The 23,749-nt window shown below is 42.9% G+C and overlaps 2 protein-coding genes across 3 annotated transcripts in view; one reads left to right on the top strand and one right to left on the bottom strand.

Moving 5' to 3' along the window:
* Positions 1-9,737: 9,737 nt before the first annotated feature.
* On the top strand, positions 9,738-11,337 carry LOC129754467 (AP-3 complex subunit sigma-2). The gene is made up of 4 exons (XM_055750563.1): positions 9,738-10,007; positions 10,110-10,201; positions 10,260-10,659; positions 10,714-11,337. Exons 1-4 carry the CDS (start codon positions 9,939-9,941, stop codon positions 10,726-10,728), a joined length of 576 nt encoding a protein of 191 aa, XP_055606538.1. The 5' UTR covers positions 9,738-9,938; the 3' UTR covers positions 10,729-11,337.
* Positions 11,338-12,080: 743 nt separating this feature from the next.
* The window catches only part of LOC129755321 (myosin heavy chain, non-muscle), a 125,254-nt gene continuing 113,585 nt past the window's right edge, over positions 12,081-23,749 (bottom strand). For both annotated transcript variants that reach the window (XM_055751753.1, XM_055751752.1), the window contains 8 exons: positions 20,871-20,963; positions 18,048-20,787; positions 17,682-17,986; positions 17,068-17,422; positions 16,596-17,005; positions 15,462-16,523; positions 15,237-15,400; positions 12,081-13,559 (listed from right to left, as the gene is read on the bottom strand). In XM_055751753.1, the coding sequence (XP_055607728.1) occupies positions 13,451-13,559; positions 15,237-15,400; positions 15,462-16,523; positions 16,596-17,005; positions 17,068-17,422; positions 17,682-17,986; positions 18,048-20,787; positions 20,871-20,963 (5,238 nt within the window). In that variant the 3' untranslated portion in view covers positions 12,081-13,450. The remainder of the gene's footprint in view (positions 13,560-15,236; positions 15,401-15,461; positions 16,524-16,595; positions 17,006-17,067; positions 17,423-17,681; positions 17,987-18,047; positions 20,788-20,870; positions 20,964-23,749) is intronic.

The following is a 23,749-nucleotide window of genomic DNA, read 5'->3' on the forward strand; positions in this document are numbered from 1 at the left end:
ATTAGTTTTGTTAGTCTAGTATAATTTGTTCTGGAATGCACGCTATAAAAAGAGATGTTAGAAAATAAGACACCAGCCCTCTATATGTCAGTTCCTGTATTGTTCCTGTCATGTTGCTGTCATCGAAGGGGACGAGAACATCACCGACGGGAAATGGGAACAGGGCTAAAATGAGAGGCAGAAAAGGTATAAATAGAAGGAGCTCGCAAGACGCGAGGTTTTTTGATGAAGTTCCGGTCCAGGGTTGAGCAGCAACTGCGCGGTCACACACCCAAAGTGACATTCGTTCAAATCCGTAATTGGGTGGCCCTGACCCCCTCTCTCTCGTTATTAAAGATCCGGTAGTGATCTCTGTAAAATTCCAACGGCCAGTTGGAAGTCTTCACGCCGTTTTCCCCAGCTGGTCGGTCGAGGTGGTTTAGTGAAGGGAACCCCAGGACAATAGTTTTCCCCCAGTGTCGCTAATCACCATCAGCCTTTTGGAAAGAACACCGGTGACCCGTGAGTGCATCAGGTCGTGCAATTGTCAGTGCCCCGACTACGTTACAACCCCCAAGGGGCACTTTGTGCTGTGGTGAGACCTGGTGGGAATTCCCCCTGGGAGTTCGAGTGCCGACCGAACAGTTACAAGCCCCTCGATAGCCGTTAGACACTCGCGTGGTTTCGAAGTGCACGAACTATCTAGCTCCCCGGACCGTGTAGTGAACGACAGGCCTACGCCCAACAGGCCGAGTAGTTGCTCGGATTGCCCGAAGTGCAATCCGACCTGTTCCTGAAACTGCCCTGTTCCTGTTTTTATCCGGATCCCGTTACGTCGTTCCTGCATTAGTCCCCCAACGAGTCGACCACCGAGAAACGGCCGCAACGAGTTCATCGAGTTGAAAAATAAATGCGCAAGTACAAAATCATAACCAAAAATCTTACCATATTTTCTCTTGGTTCATTAACCCCTAAAATTGAAGAACACGAAACACTTAAGAAACGTGAAAAGTTTTTTTTTAAATAAAAGTTATGTATGGTCTTTCTTCATCCAAATTGTTGCGTCTTAATTTAAAGTGCATTCCCTAAAATTCAAAATTATTCTTTCTTGTTGTTTGTTTCTGTAAAGTTCAAATTGGTTTTAAAAGTCCGCCCAAGAATCATAAATTTAATTGTTATTAGTGTCTAATTTCTCCGGTGATCATCCAAAGTTCCCCTGTTGAGCTAGCGCAGGGAAGTAGGGTCTAAACGATTCTAACAACCGTCCCTCCATGAAGCCGGCCTGATGACTTCCCACGAATCTGTTTGCTTGTGGCGTTAGGCGGCGGAGTAGGATTCGGGACAACACTTTGTAGGCGGCATTGAGGACAGTGATCGCTCGGTAGTTCTCACAGTCCAATTTGTCGCCCTTCTTGTAGATGGGGCATATTACCCCCTCCTTCCACTCCTCCGGTAGCTGTTCTATGTCCCAGATCCGGATTATCAACCGATGTAGGCAATCTTATTGGTAATCTTGATTTTGATGATATTTTATATTTCCTTTTACTACTTTAAATTTTACTAAGTAATTTAAAATTGCTATTTTGGAAGTGCAAATACCTCTGAAGTCACTACATACCTTTCATCAGAAGCTGCATCGTTTTTATTGCGATTGTTGCGATTCTAAGTAAAAAAATATTATAATTTCTCTAGATTTTTTTGAAATTCTTATAAAGCAATAAATCATTCAATCGCATTAGTCGTAAATATTCAACGCGTAACAGAAATACAGTTGCGTTCAAAAAAGAATGAAATCGCATTAAGCTGCGCACCCACTTCCAACTTTGACAAGCTGCCATTTTTTTCTCGGTTTATATTTATTCATGAAAATTTCACACAATCTAGTTCAACTATCCAACTAACACTCTACAAAATTTGAAGTCTTTTCAATGACAAGAAACAAAGATACAGCTTTTCCCGTAAAAAAGGGAAATTTGGAATTGCTTCACTAAATTTGCTGTATCTTTGAAAATTTTCATCGAAAAATCTTGAAATTTGGTCCAAAGATGTAAAAATATTTGATCTAATATCAGGCAAAGTTTCGTCAAAATCGATGAAAGTGATCAAAAATGGTGCCGGGTTGAAGATGAGGTTCATTATCGCCTAGCAGACGATTTCATTCTTTTTTGGACGGATGTTTGTATGGAACAATCGTAATCTATGTATTCTTGGTTTTTTCTTCCACAAAACCAACATTTATTACAAAGAATGTTGTAAATTGATAGGAACTTTATCCTTGCTTTGTTAAGAAATAGAAATTGTTCCAACAGAGCTGGTATTGAAACAAAAGAGCGAATAGAATGTTCGCTTTAATTGTGGATCAAATTTGTTTATCGGTATAATTAGCAGGTCATTTCTGAAACTCTGTTTTTCTTATTTTGAACCCTGTTGAAACATTTTCTCTTTCGAAACAAAGTACGAATGAAGTTTTTAGCAATTTACAACATTTTTTTCGTGATGACTTTTGGTTTTGTGAAAGAAAAAACCAAAAATACATGGATTACGATGTTTTCCATACAAACATCCGTCCAAAAAAGAATGAAATCGTCTGCTAGGCGATAATGAACCTCATTTTCATTCCGGCACCATTTTTGATCACGTTCATAGATTTTGACGAAACTTGGCCTGATATTAGATCAAACATTTTTACATCTTTGGACCAAATTTCAAGATTTTTCGATGAAAATTTTCAAAGATACAGCAAATTTAGTGAAGCAATTCCAAATTTCCCTTTTTTACGGGAAAAGCTGTATCTTTGTTTCTTGTCATTGAAAAGACTTCAAATTTTGTAGAGTGTTAGTTGGATAGTTGAACTAGATTGTGTGAAATTTTCATGAAAAAATATAAACCGAGAGAGAAATGGCAGCTTGTCAAAGTTGGAAGTGGGTGCGCAGCTTAATGCGATTTCATTCTTTTTTGAACGCAACTGTATGTTCAATAAGTACTTCGATTCACAGCTCGTCACGGTCGATCGTATCGTATGCTGCTTTCAAGTCGATGAATAGTGCGTAGGGACGGGTAGGTTTTCACGGTATTTTTGGAGGATTTTCCGTAATGTGAAGATCTGGTCCGTCGTAGACCGTCCCTTCATGCCTGATGACTTCCCACGAATCTGTTTGCTTGTGACGTTAGGCGGCGGAGTAGGATTCGGGACATCTTTTTGTAGGCGGCATTTAGGACAGTGATCGCTCGGTAGTTCTCACAGTCCTTTCTTGTAGATGGGGCATATTACCCCCTCCTTCCACTACTCTGGTAGCTCTCCTGTGTCCCCATCCTTCGCAGCCGACTTGTTGCTATTCTGCAACTTTATTTCGACGATCCGGACAGCAGCTTGTAACGTTTCGACAGCGACGGAATCCTCCGTAGAAGTGTCGACGAAAAGGGAGAAGCGGAAGGAACAAGTAGGAGGCTTTTTGAACGCCCATCAGGAAGTTACAGTGAAACCAGAAAATCCGAAACCCTGCCTCGCCTGTGACAGCGTGGGGCATAAGTTTCGTGAGTGCGATAGGTTTCGCAAGCTTTCAGTCAGCGAAAGATGGAAAATAGTCGAGCGAAAGAAAATGTGTCGAAGATGCCAAAGTATCCTTGTGGAGTAGACGGTTGCTCCGAGGTACATCATAAACTGCTTCATTCTACCAAAAGGTCGGACCTATCGGATGCACAATCAGGAACCTCAGGAACTGTATCAACGCATCGACATTCTCAAGACAAAACGCTATTCAAAATCCTTCCCGTGAGACTATTTGGAAACGGGAAATCTGTAGCGGTGTTTGCGTTCCTGGATGACGGTTCCGATCTAACGTTAATCGAGAACTTGGCCTCGAAGGAACGGAGAGTCCACTATGCCTTGAGTGGACAAACAACGTAACCAGAAACGAAAATTCTTCCCGTCGTGTCAATCTAGCCATCGCAAAGATTAACGGAGGAGAAAAGCATCTGCTGAAAAATGTCCGCACAGTCAGAAATCTGGGTCTCCCGAAGCAGACAGTTAACTATCCCGCACCTTCGAGGACTGCCAGTCGAAAGTTACAACGAAGCAACCCCTAGCATTCTGATCGGGGTGGACCATGCTCGGCTGATTATGACGCTTGGTAAGCGTGAACGTAGGAACGAGGAACCTGTTTCCGCCAAGACTCGCTTAGGCTGGGTAGTGTTTGGTGGCAGAAGTTTAACCGCAGAACAGTCTCGAGCCAGAGTGAACGTCTGCAGTTGCGCTTCGGATGAACACCTAGAAGACATTGTCCGAGAATTCGTCTCTAGCGACACCATCGGCATTCAAGGGCAACTTCCACCGGAATGCGAAGAGGACATGCGAGCAAGGAAGATTTTGGAGGAAACCACGGTACGAACTGCTTCCGGTCGAATTCAAACCGGATTGTTGTGGAGATCGGACTGCGTCAAGCTGCCAAATAGTTACCATATGGCAAAACAACGAAATGGTTGTTTGGAGAGGCGGTTGGCAAAAGATCCAGAGCTGAAAGCGAACATCACTAAGCAGATTCTCGAATACCAACAACGTGGGTTCGCGCACATAGCAACAGAACAAGAGCTCCGATCATCCAACCCAGACCGAACGTGATATTTGCCCATAGGAGTGGTTCGACACCCGCGTAAACCTGGTGAAGTCCGGGTCATTTGGGACGCAGCAGCGCGGGTCGATGACGTGTCACTGAACTCTGCCCTCCTCAAAGGTCCAGACCTACTGACACCGTTATTGTCTGTGCTCTTCCGCTTTCGTGAGAAACAGTTTGCTGTTGCCGGAGACATCACACAGATGTTTCACCAGCTGTTGATCTGTCCAGAGGATCGACAGGCTCAGAGCTTCCTGTGGCGTTCAAGTCCTAAAGCAGATCCGGAGGTGTACGTCATGGACGTAGCGACGTTCGGAGCAACCTGTTCCCCCTGCTCGGCGCAGTATGCGAAAAACCTCAACGCCAGAGAACACCAGGAGAAGTATCCCGATGCATCGGATGCTATCATCAACGGAACATACGTCGACGATTTTTTCGACAGTCGAGATACGGTAGCCGAAATGGTCAAATTAGCACAGGAGGTATCGATCGTGAATCGAGCAGCGTGTTTTGAAATACCATCGTGGCAGTCCAACTCCCATGAAGTTCTCCGGCAGCTAGGCGGCAGTGTTCCGAATATCACTCAATTCTCATGAGAGACACTGAAACGTTTTCAATAGCGAAAGCAAAACCTAAATTGTCGGTTGCTTTATCTCCCAGTGGGGCAAAGATTGTGTTCGACAGCGCTGCTCCGAGAATCAAAGAAATAAAATTTGAAAGAGAGACGTTTCTTCTCCAGTTGGAATTCTCAACTGAGTGAGGAGCTACCTGATTTTCAGTTTCTTTTTTCAGTCAATTACTTTTCTTGCTCAATCACTCACTCACTCACTCGTTTACTGATCGAGGATCGAATGCTGTCTGCCTGATACATCTTGCTTTGTTGTTGCTGTTGTTGGGGAGGATTAAAATAGTCATTCAAACACGCAGGCAGTACGTATGACCATATGTTTCTGCCGCTTTGCCAGAAAGTACACAGGCAGTATGAACCGATGCAAGGCCGCATTGATTGAGTTTGAGTGAGTGAGTGAGTGGATTTTCGAATTGGATCTTGTATCAGTCAGTGTCTCAATCACTTCTGATACACCAGGTAGTGAGCTTGAGAGATCGACTTAGATGCGAGTCCGCTCTCGCATTTGAATCTTGTTTACATTGACTTCGCATTGTCGCTCTGCCGATTCTCTAGGGAACAACAGGCAGCAGCAATCGGCTTTGAATGTTTCCAACTAGAAACCTATCATGAGCGTTTCTTCCGAGTGATTTTCGGAAGACTGCTAGGCGGTGAGTCGGCCGAATCTGAAAAGTGTTTTTCGTCAGTACAAACTGCATCGTCGACCGACCGAGTGCTCGGTATCGTTTGGAAGTCTCACGAAGATATTTTTGTATTCGATGCCCAATTTCGAGAAGATTTGAGGCCTTTGTTGTCTACTGAAAGTATCCCCACCAAACGTGGTTATGAGCCTATTTGACCCGCTCGGGTTCATCTCTTTTTATACCATTCATGGCAAAGTGCTCATTCAAGACATCTGGTGCTCAGGAGTCCTGTGGGATGAGAAAATAACAGCAGAGAACTTGAAAAGTTGGCAGAAGTGGATAAAGTTGTTGTAAGAGTTGAACGAAATCAAAATACCTCGATGTTACTTCCCGAATTATGAAATTGGAAGCTACGAGTCTCTCCAATTGCATCTTTTTGTAGATGCGAGTGAAATCGCGTACAGCTGTGTCGCATTTTTCCCTATTATCGACCTTGGAGTACCACGTTGCTCACTCGTAGCAGCAAAGGCCAAAGTGACCACTCTGAAACCCCAATCAATTTCCAGAAACGAGCTTAATGCAGCACTTATCGGTGCCCGATTGGCAAAGACCATTCAAGAGGATCATTGACTGGTCATCTCGAAGCGATACCTTTGGACAGAATCCTCCGTCGTTCTCTCTTGGCTGCAAGCCGATCCCCGGAAATACCGGCAATACGTGGGCTTTCGTGTGGGTGAAATTCTATCGATATCGAAGATCAACGAATGGCATTTCAATCCCCCCTCGACCTCTCACATGGGAGGGGTCTGGGAGCGCAAAGTAAGATCGGTCAATGATGCACTGAAAACCATAGCTCCTCGCAGCCCACTTGACGACGAAGAACTGATGACCCTTTTGGCTGAGGTCGAGATGATAGTGAATTCACATCCGTTAACATTCGTTCCACTTGATTCACCAAATGCTGAAGTGCTCACACCGAACAGTTTCCTGTTGATGAGTTCAAGCGGAGGTAATGCAGCGAAAGTGCCGATAGATGGACCGACGGTGCTTAACACGAACTGGAAGGCGATGGATTACATGCTGGATCAATTTTGGAAGCGGTGGATTGCGAGTTATCTTCCTACCATAGCGCGTCGTACCAAGTGGTTTCATGATGTGAGACCCCTACGTGAAGGAGACCTAGTGGTGATAGTCGACGAAAGCGTTCGGAACGGCTGGCTTCGTGGAAGAGTGTTGAAGACGTTTCCTGGAGAAGATGGACAAGTTCGGCAGGTCGACGTAGCTACCAGCACAGGGATTCTTCTCCGTGGGGTATTTAAGGTTGCATTGCTAGATATATGTGAAGGTAAAGCCCCCTAAAGTGGGCGTAACGGGGTGGGGTGTTGCTACGGCCCTGAGAGGGTGAAATTAGGGGGAACATCAAACCCATCTTGTGACAGATTAGCTTTGACAGTTTGATAGTTAGACAGATGAGAAGAGAGAGTAGAGCTTGAGCTTGAGCTTAGATAAACCGTACATTTCAGTAGTTGCTACTCCGTGATTGACAAGAACCATCAAAATTGTACATAGATCCAAATAAATGGGGCTTGGGATTAGCTTACCACTTTCTGTGTACACGTTTCGAAGGTTCCTTATCTTATATGGTCAATAACGGCGCCGGCCACGTCCTTACGGTTCATCGGGGAAAGGGAAGGATAGTTAGTTCGACTTCCGTTGCTACTAGAGACCGAATACACCTCTAAGTCTCCACGGTCGTCACAGGAAGGGTAGTTTGTTAGTGAGGAAGGTAAATAAGATCTGGATTCCCTTTGGGAAGGGATGTGATCAAAGCAAAGTTAAATATTTAATGATCGTTGCGTCGCACACTATCGAGTACATCGCGTTTTTATTTAGAACAAATACGTCCTAACGTGGCAATGTCATACACGTACAATGCATTTAGCGGTGCAACTCACCGAAGATTATCGCGCGCTTCAAACGAGAAGAGCAAAAACGTCCTAACGTGGCATTGTCATACACGTACAATGAACAATTCTATCGCGCGCTTAAAATGAGAAGAGCAAAACGTCCTAACGTGAAATTGTCACACACGTACAATGCACTTGGCACCGGTGCAACTCATCGAATTTTACCGCACGCTTATAATGAGAAAGCAAAACGACTTAACGTGGCATTGTCATACACTACAATGCGGTTAGCACCGGTGCAACACACCGAATTTTATCACGCGTTTAGAAAGAGAAGAGCAAGAACGACCTAACGAGCCAAAACGTTCTACCGCATTATGCAAACGGAGAGAGAAAGAGATAAAGGAAAAAAAAAACGCAACGCGATTTATAAACACCGACGACCGACGACGATCACGTCAATTTTCCCCACGCAAACACACACACACACACACACACACACACACACACACACACACACACACAAACTCTTTGAATAATAGCTACAAATATATTCAAGAAAAATACTTAGCTGGGATCCACGATGTCGACTGAAAACTTTCTATTTCTTGTTTTCACTCCATGATGTCGCTGTCATCAGGTTGACCTCTCTTTCGCACAAGGTTGCGTTCAATAAAAATGATGTGCAACTTTAGCCTTGTAACGCCCGTTACGCTCTGTTCGAGCTTTTAACGCGTATTTTGCTCACTTTTTGAACGAAAGCTTTTAATATTCATCGTCGCCATTTTCAGCATCACTTTTCAACCCAAAATTAAAAATTTCACTCGGCAAATAAACCATCAAATCACACAGTTTCCACTAAAATATCACTTCCTACTAGAAGATTTTAAAACCAACCGAATAGCCTTCGTATCAGAAGTAATTGTTTGATCTTTTTTCGGCCTAATTAAGTAATTTTTAAACACCGATTCGAAACCACGACTTAAGCGGGCCACAGACTACACAACCCCACAGATGAGAAGAGAGAGTAGAAAAGAAAAAGTAGGAAAGTCGGAAAAAATTGAAAAACGTGTTTGATAGATTGGTTGGTGAAAATTATAGTTCTGCTTGAAATTGTATTCTCTCGTGCCGAAGTGCAGCATTTTCTTAGCTGAGTTTGATGCTATTCTAGCAAAGTTCCGATCAGTAGTTTGATTAAACGTAAGTTGTAATAATATTCTCCAAATATCAAATACGATTGAATTAATGTGTTCCGATTAGGTCGACATCACTGCCGTGAATTGCCGTTCCCGGATTAATATTGTATTTGCGAAATATCTTGCTTTATATTCTCCATCAGATCGTAAGTAACCTTCTTTGTTATAAAAACGCCAGAAAGTAACTTTATCGTAACTTAACAGGAATCCGAATCCGGAACTGATTGTAGGATCTTCGGCAAACTCGTTTGATCGAAGTAGAAGACTTATTTGTAAGTAAGCTGGTCTCATATTTATTACAAAACATTGTAAATTAACAAAAGAATAAATTTTCTAGTTGAGTCTCGTCAAATACGGACTACAAAAAGTCTACAGGGGCCGTTCAAGTATTAAAAAAACTGCAGAAAAAGCCTGATATCTTGGTTTGTCCAAATATAGCCTAAAAGGCATAGAACTTACAACCCCAAATTCCGAGAGAGTTTTTTATTTTTGTGTTTCGATTATAGTCGTTTTACCATCATTATGGCATTCGCGAGAGAGTTATTTCCGAAGCTTTTTCCTTTCCTCTTTCCGCTAGGCAACGTATGCGATTTCTCTTGAATTCTTCGTCATTTTAAACCCTATAATATACTTATAAAAAATATATTTTCATTTGAGAAATTGCTACCCAGCTTAATGAAGACGAGACGAGTGCTTCATCTGTCCCCAGAAACAGTCCTAAATCTGTGGTATTATTTACCTCATCCACATCGGTGTAAACGTGTGAGTGCAAACGCGAAATGCATTATTTTTTCCTAAATTTTTTGACATCTTGAACCAGAAAAGTGCAACTCAACTCATTACAATCGCACGGAAAACGATCGAATTTTGTGTTTTAGAAAGTTTACTATAACTTGTTAATTTGTGTTTTTTGTAACAATTTCTCAGTTTTAGTTGAAAATTAGTTGTTACCCGAGGATACGAAGAGCTGCGCTCCGCACTGCACTGGACAAATAATGATAAAAGCGATTCTTGTGTTCAACAACCATGGAAAACCGAGACTGTCCAAGTTTTATCAGTATTTTGTAAGTATGAGATTTAAAAAGTATTCTTTAAATTATTTTATTTGAGATAATACAACAATTTCCATTTTGCATTCTATGTTGCACGATAATGGTTCCGGTTAGACTGAAGATATGCAGCAGCAAATTATAAAGGAAACCTTCCAGCTGGTCTCGAAGCGAGATGATAACGTGTGCAATTTTCTCGAAGGCGGAAGGTAAGTTCCTCTTTAAGGAATTTTTGATAAAATATAAATATGTGTTACTTTTTGCCAGTCTCATCGGTGGATCAGACTATAAACTCATTTATCGGCATTATGCCACGCTGTATTTTGTGTTCTGCGTGGATTCCTCCGAGAGCGAGCTGGGCATTCTGGATCTGATTCAGGTGTTCGTCGAAACTCTGGACAAGTGCTTCGAGAATGTTTGCGAATTAGATCTGATATTTCACGCTGATGCGGTGCACTATATACTGTCCGAGCTGGTTATGGGTGGAATGGTTCTGCAGACCAACATGACAGATATACTGGCCCGAATCGACGAGCAGAATAAACTGCAGAAACAGGAAGCGGGTCTGTCGGCGGCTCCGGCCCGTGCCGTCAGTGCTGTCAAAAGTATGAATCTACCGCAGCAAATAAAGGACATCAAATTACCTGATCTTCCACAAGCGATTAAGGTGGGATTGTTTGCTGATTCTCTGTGACCAAGTTTTAATATATTTTTTTCGTAGGATTTGAAATTCTGACCAAACACTAACTTCGACACGTCATTACTCACCAAAATCGCCTCCGACTCGTCCTACATTCCGATAACTAATAATAATGCTGGCAGCAGTACCATCACCAATCTCACCAATTCTACCGGTAGCGCCAGTGATACCAGTACCAACCACTCCATCACGGGAACCGCTGTCGTAGTTTCGGAGCCATTCAGTTTTGACTCGTACCAATCCGAAACGCCGTTGGCCAAGAGTCGCCTGCCGTCAACCAACAAAGGCGGACGAAGAAAGACGAAACACCATCGCAATGACCGAGAAGGTAACGGAAATGGTCACCAGCCCGCCGACAGATGGCAGTATGAGATGGTGTGAACTACTTACCCCCATTCAAGGCTTGATTTAACTCTAAATCCTTTCTTCGCTGTGGTGCTACCTAGGCTTGCGAATCTCCACGCTATCTGCGCGAATGATTTGTATGGCATGCTACCGGTACTGCTGATTACTGACTGTATTTCACCATTCATGTGTAGAATGATTTCCAAGATATCGGAAGATCTTTAGAAGACTTACAGTGTTGATTGTCGGATGTATGGTTAAGTTATAAATACTATGCAAAAATATAATTTTCTAAATCAGCACTTCCGTTTTTTCGTCAGTTAAAAAAGAAATTCGTTCTAGGTCGGTTTTGTATTGATCACTTAAAATTGACTCGAATAACTCTGTACTTTAGGTACCATGGTTTTCAAAGCATTTCAACAACCCTAAATTGTGGACCATTGTTGAACAATTTGCGACGCTCCGAAAATCGTTCGAATCTTGGTCGAAAGTCGTTAGAATTTCTTATAGGGCTTGGAGTGACGCATCACTCACCAACATATGATGCTTTCACGCCTCTCGCCACCCACAATAACTCATTCAAATATAAACAATAGGTTTGTTCTATGTATTTTGATCTAACACCGTATTCGTTTTCGCCACTCGATAGTGTTGCACCGTCCTATTCAAAAACGAGCATTTGTCCTCACCTATATAGTTGGTGTGCAAAACTGAACGAAAACGAATACGGTAATCGATTGAAGCTGCTTATTTGATCAGCTTTCAATGAATGAATAATAATATCATTCAGAAATCACGATGAAAACCTACTGTTCCTCATTCAGCTGCTAATAAACGGATGAAAAATATCAACTTTGTTAAAAAGTTTTCTTTGCATTAATTTAAACTAGCATAGGTTTCCACTAGTGAGATTTCCAACAAAAGAAACTTCATTGGTTGGCTGCAAATTTGAATCTTATCCTCTCTTTTTTGGAAACAGGCTTCCCTAGGCCATAAAGGAGGAATCTACCAATTTCTTTCGCAATAAAATAACACCACAAAAATCTGGTTTGCAATACTTGTTTTTTTTTTTTGTGTTTATTTTTAACGGGCTTCCTTCCATACGGGGTTCAACTAGAGACTGTTCCGCATGCTGTTTTGCTACTATTTTTTAATGATAATAGTCATAATAATAATAATAATGATGATATATAAAAAGCGAACATTTTTTTTACTCCTGCCGAGTACCAGGCTTCTCTTAGCCAGAATAAGTTGTTTTCCTTTCGTTTTTTTTTCGTTATTTTATTTTGTTGTATAGAATGGCTGTTTTTATTCGATAGAAACTATTATTATCGCGGGAATACTTTCGTTTTTTTCTGTTGCTAGTTGAATACGAAATACATGATCAAGATTCGTCGTTTTTTTTTTTGAATTTATTTTCCAAAAACGCACAGGCTGCGCCTTGTGATGAAAAAAATGGAATTACCCTCCACGTTGTGTTTCTGCAGAAGCTGCTTTAAGAGTAAAGTTTGGAGGAAAACTTAATGACATTTCAAAAATACAGAAAGGTAATTATTTTTTACTTCAATAATTAAAAACAATAAATTTTCGTAACATATATAAACGTATTTAAATGCTCCTTTCGGTTCACTACTTGTATTGATTTTTCCTTACACTCGTTCCTGTTGTTTGCTTTTTTTGCTCTTCAATATGATAATGGGTTAAAACCAATGGGCGCTCTCAGAATGTGGCTTCTAGTATTCGCTTTGCTTATCTGGCTATTAATGTTTCTTAAAAAATGTGAATGTCGAAAATGGTTAATGGATCCTTTGATTTTTAAGTTCATTGCTTGAATTGTTCACCTGTCTGGGTGGGGTGTTATGTAGTTTTTTTTCAATATTTTTTCTCGTTTGATGTTGTAGGAAAATTGATTATTCCTTACTAGCTAGAAACTCTTATTTAATTTTAAGGGGCCCAGCTATTTCAAGTGTTTATTTTTTCTAATTACATGCATAAAAACCAATTCGGATTTAACTGTTCCATCGATCACTCCGGAGCAAATCTACCACCCGACACTCGATTCTGCCTGTTAGATTGATGATAAGGTTGTAGCAAAAACTGCTTGTGTCAGTACACATGTATTAACCGACTCGTGCTACACACATTCTCAGATTAATTTTTATTCGTTTTTTCTGTAATAAATTTTTGTTAAAAAAGACACTTCACATTCGTTCTCGACTGCTTGCTATTGACTCTGCTGCTGCTGCTACTTGTGTTACAAATTGTGTACGGTCGTCGTCTTTCCGTCGCCTGCGCATCCTGTCTTTCACTTTCACACCCTTGCTTTCCTCCCGAAACAAGTGGACCACTAGCGTCTAGGCTAGTAGTTGTAGTTGGAAAGATAGTTGGAAGACGTGGTACTTCTGGTCAGTCGTCAATTGCTGTTGTCCTCGCCATCGATCGATTCGTCCTGCACCATCGAGTCGTTGTTCTCGCGCTTGGGGGTCGTCAACCGGGACGAGCTAACGCCGAGACCGCCGCGTCTTTGTTTTGGTGAAAGGGAAATATCATTGATTAGAAGACATTTTTCTTGGTTGAATCGAATATACTAAAAAAAACTTTAACAATCGAACAGTTTATAACAACACACTGGCTTTTTATTGTGATTCCACTAGGTGAGTGAGTTAAAGAAACAAAATATGAGAATGCTCTCAATTCCAACACTTTCTTTAATCAAAAAATAGTTTAGTGTTACCTAATTTAAAAACCGTTCTGTAAGTATATTAGGTATTTTATTCCTATTGACAACAACCTCACTGTTCCGTTTTGAAATTTTCTCGTTGAGTTTTTCAGTTGAGGGTCCACATAAATTGTTATCTTCAAATAAAAATCAATTTTGTAATTTCGTTATTTTGTCACTTTTGCTACTTTAATGTTTACTATCATTTTCGTCATTTCGTCGTAATTCTTTTAAGTATGTGGTCATTTCTGTCGTTTATGTCAATTCTGTAATTTCCGCCAATTTAATCATTTTCGTAATTTTACGCTTTTCACCAATTAGGTATTTCGTTTATTTAAGTTTTTGCATTTTTGAGATTTTTATCATTTTGGTCAGTTTTACCATTATTATTATCCTTTGTGAAATTTTGTAATTTTTCATAAAAAAAATCTCTTGGTTCATATTTAGCACTGAACAATTCAAAGAATTGTACATGTTTTTCTCATTTAAGAACAGATTTCACCTTTTTTTTAAATAAGCTATAATTTCGTCTGTCAAATAACTTTTGTAAAATCTATAGAAGATTGAACATTCAGACGTTAAAGAAACAAACTAATGTGGACACGAGAAAAAAAATGATATAGGGACCTCTTTAAAGTGAGTTGTGATTGAATCACAGAAACATGCTGGGTTAGACAATTTGAATTTCAGAATCGAGATGGTGACGATGAAAATGGTGAGTGAGTACATGCAGCTCGAAAAAGTTGCGCTAAGCGCAATGAATTAGTGAAGTACAAAACGAACTTAAAACAACAGAGTAGTGTTTTTTTAACGATATTCACACTATCACAGTTTCTTTTACCTTTGATTTATGCGGTCGTGTTTGTACAAAATGATAAAATGGGCCTAATAGTACTCTAGAAATATGCCTTAATTGCTGATCTTTATCACACTACGTCCTACGTCAGGAAGGTTGTTCAACAAAAACGGTTAAACACACAGAGATGCCACCGCACAGAGGGTACAGAAGAAGAAGGACACTTATATTAGACGCAAAAGCTTACACAGCGCTATTAATAGTACCGAAAAAATATGTAAATCATTCGCTTCTCTCTCTGTGACTCGAGGTGCTTTGCGCGTTCGTAGAATTGTGCGTTTGTGTTACTTTAATTGTAGGTAGTTTTGGAAAATAACTTCCTGAAGGGTCTTTGACACAAACTATGGTCGGACTTCGTCCGCGCAGATGCTTCCGCAGATGTGTATGTTTGCACTTTATCGGAAGCTGTGCAGTGAGCCTCAATCTTTTCGCGAACTGAATTTTGAAAATGAAGAATTTTAAATTTAATTTATTTAAAGTCGAGCTTTAAAATTTTCAGGTTTTATGAATGGTTTCGGATCTGAGTGAAACATTGTTGAAAAAAAAATGTATCTCAAGTATGCTGCCCTCAGATACGACCCCGAAGATCATCGTTTAACAGTAAACGGGTTATGGAATCCTTACCTTAGTTTCGTTTTGAGCGAGTTCACCTCCCGAGAGAGCGCTTCGTGGCTTTCGAGCATGTCTTCGCATTCACGCTGTGCCTTCCGCTTCTGAGTTTTCTCTTTCTGGATTTCTTCCTCCGCCTCGTCGAGATTTCGCTTCAACGTTTTCATGCGGTTGTTCATCTAAAAAAAGGATAAATTTTATAAGCTTTCCCTAAATGTTAAAACTTCCCGCATAAATTACCTTCTCAATCTGTTCCTTGTACTGGTCGGCGTGCCGCCGTTCGTCTTCGATGTTCATCGTCAGCTCCTTGATCTTCTTTTCCAGCTTGCGATTTGCCTTCTGGCCGGAGAGCCGTTCCTTGGCTTCATTCTCCAGCTGTTCCTCGAGGTTGGCGATCTTGGCTTCCAGGCTGGCCATGGCTGCCTTCACCTTGGTGCGCTGAGCAGTTTCCAGCTCGGAAAGTTTGGCCTTCAGTTCCTTGTTTTGCCGTTCCAGGGCAGTTTTAACATTTTCGTACTTTTGAGAGTTAGATTTTTCGGCCTGCAGTTCGGTGGTAATTTGTTCGATGGTGAGTTGTGCCTTGCGGTTGCGATCGACCAGCAGCTCGCCGTTCGATTGTTCCTCTTCCAATTCTTCCTCCAGGGCAGCAATTCGAGCTTCTAACCGCCTCTTCTCGTCGATTGCTAGTGAGTTTTTGTTGGAGTTGGAGTTGATTTCTTCCAGAAGTTCATCGCGTTCAGCTTCTGCGGCTCTACGTGCCCGTTCTGAACTGGCGAAGTCCTCCGATAGTTGCATGGTTTCCGCTTCTAGTGCTTTCACTTTTCGTTCTGCCTCTTTACTAACGGCGGCCAATTCTTCCTTGGCAGCTTTAGCTTCTTCTGCGTCCCGGATGGCATCCTTAACCTGTGCCTGAAGTTTCTTCGCCTGCTTGAGAGCATCTTCCTTCAACTTGTTGTTCATTTCGAGCGTAGCTTCAATGTCTTTAAGATCGCCTTCTAGTTTTTTCTTGGCAGCTACAGCGGCAGCTCGTTGTTTCCGTTCTTCATCCAGTTCGGCTTCCATATCGCGCAACGCCTTGACCAAACCTCGGCGTTTCTCTTCCGATTGCTCTTCCTTGGCCTGGATGTCTCGCTCAAATTGTGCGCGCAAGGCCTGCATGTTTACTTCCAACCGAAGCTTGGCGTCCTCAGTGAGCTGCAAATCATCCTCGAGTTCCTCGTTTTGTGCCTTCAGCTCAGCCAACTGACTCTCCAAAGCACGTTTGGCTTTCTCCAGTTCGTGAACGTTCTTGTCGGCTGTTCCCTGTTCCCAAAAAATAAAATAATATTTTAAAACTAGGTACTATATTGAAATTATTCCAAATCCCAAACTCACCTGTGTGTTAGCCAACTCATCGAGCTCGTTCTGCAAGGCCTTTCGCTTGCCCTCCAGGTCGTCGATTTTTTCGTATGCTTCGTCCAGCTCCCGGGTTAGTGAGAGGACCTTGGTTTCCTTCTCGCGCGCTTCCCGTTCGGCAGCATCGCGCTCCTGGGCCAGCGTCTCACTGACGGCCTTCTCCTCGGCAAGCACTTTGTCGAAGTTCTTTTGTTTCTTCTCCAACTCCAAGACCTTGGTTCGTTGCGTTTCAAGCTCGATGGTGGCATCCTCAAGCTCCGATTGGATCTTCTTCTTGCTCTTGTCTAATCGATCGTTGGTAGCCTGAAGCTCCTGGATCTGTCGTTGCAAAGTTTCGATATCTTTGTTCATCTTCTTCTTCGACTCTTCAAGCTCCTTGGCAAGGTCAGCTGTGAATAATAAGAACATTTTTTTTAATATAAATCTCGAGTATGATCATTACAAAACTTACAATCCTCTTCAGAACGTTTCTTCATGTCCTGGATGGTTATGTTGAGTTCAGCCAGCTTCTTCTCGTAATTCTTCTTGGCTTCCTCATCCTCTTCTAGTTGCTCTTGGAGCGCTTCTTTTTCGCTTTCTAACTGACGAAGCTTCGAGCTGAGGGCCAATTTCTGGCGAGTTTCTTCCTCCAACAATTGCTGTGCTTCTGTCAGCTGGCTCTCCATATTACTGGCACTCTTGATAGCAGCAGAAGCCTTAAGCTCGGCCTCATCCAACTGCTGGGTAATATTCTCCGATTCCTGCTGCAATTTAGTCACCTTGTCTGACAGCTCCAACCGAGTACGCTCCACCTCAGCAAGTTTCACCTTGTGAACGAAAAGACACGTTAATTGTATCATAATCCGAATGCGCACCAACAATAAACGTAAAAAGAACCGATACAGTACGTGTAAATACTCAACTCGATCCTGATCGAAAGATCGATCGCATCGTTAAAGAAAACAACGAAAGAAAAATCGTTCGCATGCATGCAATAATACGATACGAGACTCATGAAAAATTTAAACTCAAATGTAAACTTAAAATTTGCGTCAATTTTCATTAAAAAAACCAAACGAATCATACCTGCAATTCAGCGATTTGTGCTTCGGCTTGCTTCCGACGTCGGTCGTTTTCCTGTCGGGATTGGTTCACATTGCGTAGTTCCGTGGCCAAATCGGCATTCTCGGCTTCCAAGGTTTGTTTGGCCTTGTCCAGCCCGGCTTTGACCTTTTTGAGATTCTCCAGTTGCTCGTTGATTGTCGATACTTCCTGGGCATGTTTGTGTCGCATATCCGACATCTGACCCTCGTGGTTGACGGTTTCTTCTTCCAGAGCTTTTTTGAGGGTGGCCACTTCCACCTCGCGCTTGGAACGCAACTCTTGTTGTGCTAAAAATCAGAAACCAAATGTTAAACTCCAACCAAACTCCAAACGCAAAATCAAACTTACCAGCAGTGGTGTCCAGGGAATCGAGAAGTTCATTTTTAAGAGCTTCCAGTTCTTCGTTCAAATCGCGCTTCTGCTTTTCGGCCTTAGCACGAGCCAACTTCTCGGCTTCCAAATCTTCTTGGATCTCGGCCAGTTGTGATTCAAGCTCCCGTTGTACTTTCTGAGCGGCGGCCTTGGAAGCCGATTCCTCATCGATTCGTACCAATGTTTGTGCAAGTTCTTCCTCACGTTTGATGAGTTGCTGTTGCATTTCTTCGATCTGAACGCGACGCTCGTTGATCTGCTCCTTGAGGTCAGCCACTTCGGTTTCAATTTTTCGCTTGGAACGGTCCGATTCTTGGCGCTGTTGATGGTCCTTTAACAATCGCTCCTCCAGCTCGGCAATGGTGGATTCATGCTTGGTCTTAAGTTTTAACAAATGCTTGGCTTTTTCCTCTTCTTCGGCAAGAGTCTGCGACAAATCGTTGGCACGTTCTTCTAATATTTTCTTTTCTTTAGACAACTTTTGATTCTGATCATCAGTGAGAGCGACATCTTCTTCCATTTTTTTCAGTTTAGCGTCCAACTGTACCTTCTCCAGTTGCAGTTTCTGTCGAGCCGCTTCCTCCTCTTCTAGCTGTTCTTCCAGGTCTTGAATGTTGATCTGCAGCTTTTTCTTCTCGTTAGTCAACGCATTCACTCGTTCTTCCTCTTCTTCGATACGAGCCTCCAGATCTTGCATAAGCTCTTCCAGCTCTTGTTTGCGAGCAGCCAATCGAGCACGCCCTTCTTCAGCTTCCGCGCACAGTTCGATTTCGGCCTGCAGTTGTTCAGCTAGATGAGTTTTCTCCTCTAACGCTTGCTGGAACTTCTTTTCATATTCCTGTGAGTTCTTCGACAAGTTTTCCAACTTGTCGCGTATTTGTCGTAGTTCATCCTCCTTTTGGACTAGTTTCTCCTCTTGCTTGGTAACTTCCAATAATGGCTTGACCTTGGTGTACAATCTCCACCATTGCCAGTTGCGTAACTTCAAATAGGCAGCACAGTTTCGTTGGATGATTCGAATGGCATTAAGCTGTTGCAGACGTTTCTGGTAGTTGCGACGAGCTAGGAAACCACGACAGAAAGCTTGATAGTTCACAATCAAGTCCGTGATTTTGTAGTCACGCTCCTCTTCCAGATGAGCTAACACGCCAGCACGGAAGAAGATCTTGGACTGACCAATACGGAAAAGATTGTTGTCCAATTCTAGTGCTTTGATCATTTGTTCGCAAGCACGCTTACCATCCATGAAACCTTTCGGAATTACGTTCGGGGTAAGCAACTCGTATCGCTGACGGAACTCCTGGAAAGGAATACGATTGGGGAAGCCCTGACGGCAGATACGGATACCTTCCAGAACACCATTGCAACGCAACTGATCCAGAACCAGAGGAGCATCGATCTTACCAGCACGCTTTTCGTGGTTCGGGATTATACAACGCACAAAGTTGGGATTAGTGTTGCGCAGGGTGTCCATAAGCTTGGCCAGTTGTTCCTTGTACAGATGGGAAACTGTTCGGAACATACCCTTACGAGTACGGGCACCAAACTGGGTGTCGGTAAGTGCCTGCTGAGCCATTCCCACAATCTCGGCATCTTTCCAGATTTGAACCACGAACGGATCCTGCGAACCTTGCAATAACGAGACGATATTCTCATTCAACGGGTCCATGTTCTTCATCAACCACTTGTTGGCCGAATAGTCAACCTTGCCAGCGTAGTGGACCACAGCAAAATCGGCAACTCCTCGGAAATCGGTCTTCATGAACTTGGGATGCATGGTGTGGGCAGTAGCCAACTTTTCTACGAATGTTTTATCCGTTGCCTTCGGGAACCAACATTCTTCGTCCAGAAGAGCCATGATACCACCTGGTTTGTCGATCAAGTCAATGGTCGGCTGCAGATCCAACCCGAAATCAATGAACTTCCACTCGATGCCTTCACGTTGATATTCTTCCTGCTCCAGGATGAACATAGTGTGATTGAACAGTTGCTGCAACTTTTCGTTCGTGTAATTGATACACAACTGTTCAAAGGAGTTCAATTCGAAGATTTCGAAACCGGCCATATCCAGAATACCAATGAACGAAGCACCCTGGCGTTTCGTTCGGTCCAACGATCTGTTGATTCGGTTCACCAACCACTTAAACATCTTCTCGTAGCAGGCCTTCGCGATGGCTTCAACGGCGAACTCTACCTGCTCCTTGGTTTGTGCCTTGGTTACAAAGTCCCGACCCACCTTGATCCGTGGCGTCAAGAAGGCCTTGGTCATGTCCGTCACACTAAGCCCCAGCAAGTGTGCGATCTTTTGTGCAACCGTATTGTCCGGCAGGGTAGCCTGGTCCGAGCTGCGTTCCTGCTTGAACTTCATCGATCCGAACAGCAGCACCGCGCTCACGATCCGGAAGATCGAGTTGAAGTCCTCCTCGGTCATGCCCATGATGTGCATACTCTTGACCGTGGCCTGGAACTCAACCGCATCGTCCACCCCCGGTACCGGCACGCTCCCGTTGGACAGGAACGGATACGTTTTCATATCATCCAGTATGAATTTCTCGCGCTGTTCCGGCGAAGCCCCCGTCAGCAGCTGGTAGAAAATGTGGAATGTACGTTCATCTTTCGCTTGGCGAATGGCACGGGATTTCTCCAGCAGGTACGTCTCGATGTTGGCACCGGAGATGTACCCAGAGGCGTCGAAGTTTATTCGAATGAATTTACCCTGTTGTTTTGGGAAAATTGGAGAGAATGTGGTTAGTTAGGTTTAAAAACAGGGTTGGAAATTATTCAAAAAATGTTACTTACGAATCGTGAAGAATTGTCGTTCTTGACGGTTTTGGCGTTACCGAAGGCTTCCAGGATCGGATTGGCTTGGAGCAGCTGCTGTTCCAGTTCTCCCTGTTGGATATTTGGTTGTGATGTTGGAAACAAAATTAATAATGAAATAGTGTGTTCTGTTTGTTAGAAATCTGAATAACGGGAAGCATGTATTTCTTCCGAAACAGAAGGTTTATTAATATTCGAGAATGCAACACTGTATTCGCCAAAAGAATTTGAAATCGATGAAATACATGATCCACGCGGCATTATTACAAAAAAAAACTATGTAAACGTGATGATAACATGCATCAGAAGATTAGTAACGTATGTGCGATAGCTACTTATTTGTGATTAAATATTTTTTTCAAATAATTGCATTCCTCCTGTAACCATTTCCTTTATAATCGGGGACTCTGAATCACTAAAGGAAAGGTCAGGCTATGAGTCGATGAGTAGGAAGGTCTGGAATGAGCTGAAAAAGGATTCGTCTATGAAAATTGCCGAGAAATTAGATGTCAGATGAAACCAAGAGAATTGTCGACGAGAGAATACGCAAAACTCCTTGCCCATAATGATGAACGGGGTCCTAACCGGGGTAATTGAACTGGTCCGAGGAATCTCTAACACGAAGTTTTTTAATACAAAGATCCGACCTTTGAAACCGAATTCGGGTAAAGTTCTGTATATTATCTTAAGGGCAGGTATTTTCCAGCGTTCAATATCACGATCTGGTCTCTGGATTGTCACCTATAGCACTGAATTACACAGGTGATCGTATTTACGTACACTAAAATGCTCATGCCGCAACAATTGAGGAGGTAGAAGACCTAGCAGCGATAACTTTGAAAAGTGTTGTCATCTGAATGGAAGGAAGAAAGCTCTATAAAACCGAAGTGCACGTGGACATTACTGTTGGAGGACATAAAAAATCATTGAAATAATGGCAAACCCACAAGATTTGGTGCATGCCTCAGATACTGCATCGTAAGACATCGACTCATTGACCAGAATTGTACAGAACTGTCCTGGTCCAAAGAGCAGTTACCGATGAGGTCTCCTTGTGCGTTTAGCACATCCAAATCGAAGAAGTAGAGCGCAAGAGATCATCAGCAACGGAGCAATTCTGAAAACAAATAAAGGTAATCGATGACTTTCTTTGAATTCTGCCACAGTATTTGAAAAATACTCTAATGTTAGTATTCAACAAGCTACTTGCTTGCATCCTCAGGGGGTTACGGACTCTGAAGTCGATAACGCACTGAGGACCACCTTCTTTCGTAGGTCGCGTACTTCGTTACGTACAAGTACTTCGTACTGCGTTACGACCAAGTGAAGGCATAGAAATCATTCCGGAAGCATTTGGAAGGAAATGCACGCTTGATCACTCTCCAAGTGGCCAAGCTACGGTGCGTGGTTGGAACCCATACAGGAGCGGTTGTTGTGCTGGGTGATGGCTTATTGGATTTACACTGCTCGGGGTCTTCTGTACGAATATGAAGTTGCGAGAAGAGATAGGATGTCGATACGACGTCCATCGGTTAGAGAATCCAGAGGTGAAAAAGGGCATACGTTGAACAGCTAGAATCCCGAGCCTAGAAATTGCCGAAAGACGGAACAGTACTCTCGGTAAAGTTTGTGGAAGAAGAAGTGAATGGATGTCGGATGAAACTTGGAGGATGGTCGATGATCGGAGAAAGGCGAAAGTCGGAATTGAGCAGGCATGTACCGGGTCAGCCAAAGCTGCCGCCCGCTTACGATATGCGGAGCTGAAAAGGCAGTTAAACGAGCTTGTAGACGAGACAAGAGAACCTGGACAAACTTCCTAGCCGAAGAAGGAGAAAGAGCCGCCGCCAATGGAGATATCCGATTATTTATGACATTTCTTGCCGCCTTAGTGGTGAAAGAACCAATGCAAGAATGCCGCTAAAAGACCGAGCAGGTCAGTTAATGACCGATCGAACAGATCAGCTCAAACGATGGACTTCGAACAACTCTTCCGAGTCACGAAAAGCGATGACCAGCAGAACCCGCAGCTCGAAGCGCCAACAGTGAGTCGCATTGATGGCGTCACTCGGAAGCGCCCTCGATAGCTGAACTAGAAGCGTCAATTAAAGACATGAAATCCAACAAAGCGCTTGGAATCGATTGCATTCCTGCTGAGTTGCTCAAAGCCCACCCTGCCTTGTCAGCACAAATGTTGCTCGTTATTTCGCTGACATCTGGGATACTGCAACATTCCCGGCCGACTGGATGCAGTGTATTCTTGTAAAGGTTCCGAAAGAAGGAGACCTAACCGAGTGTGGTGGTAACTGGCGTGGCATAACTTAGATCTGTACGAAACATACTCTGCAAAGTGATCCAGGAGAAGATTGACGTTACACTCCGACGGCAACAAGCTGGATTCCGATTCGGACGATCATGTGTACCACATCACAACCACAACGCTACGAATAATACTGGAACAAATCAACGAATTCCAGGACTCTCTTCTGCTGGTGTTCGTTGATTTTGAAAAAGCATTCGACCGACCTAACCATGAAAACATCTGGGCGGCTCTAAGGCGAAGAGGAGCACCAGAGAAACTAGTCATCGAAGCGCAATACGAGGCATTTTCGTGCAAAGTCTTGCACGACGGTGGCTTGTCCGAACCAATCCCGGTAACTGCTGGAGTGAGACAAGGATGTATCTTATCAACGCTACTCTTTCTCATCTTAATGGATGAGATCTTGACTGGATCAATTGACTGTAGACCAAACCGAGGATTGCCGTGGAATCATTCGACAATGGAGCAGCTAAACAACCTTGACCTGGCAGACGATATTGTTTTGCTAGCCCAAAGACTACAAGATATGCAGAGCAAACTC

The sequence above is a fragment of the Uranotaenia lowii genome, chromosome 3 (assembly GCF_029784155.1).
Source record: "Uranotaenia lowii strain MFRU-FL chromosome 3, ASM2978415v1, whole genome shotgun sequence".
NCBI lineage: Eukaryota > Metazoa > Arthropoda > Insecta > Diptera > Culicidae > Uranotaenia > Uranotaenia lowii.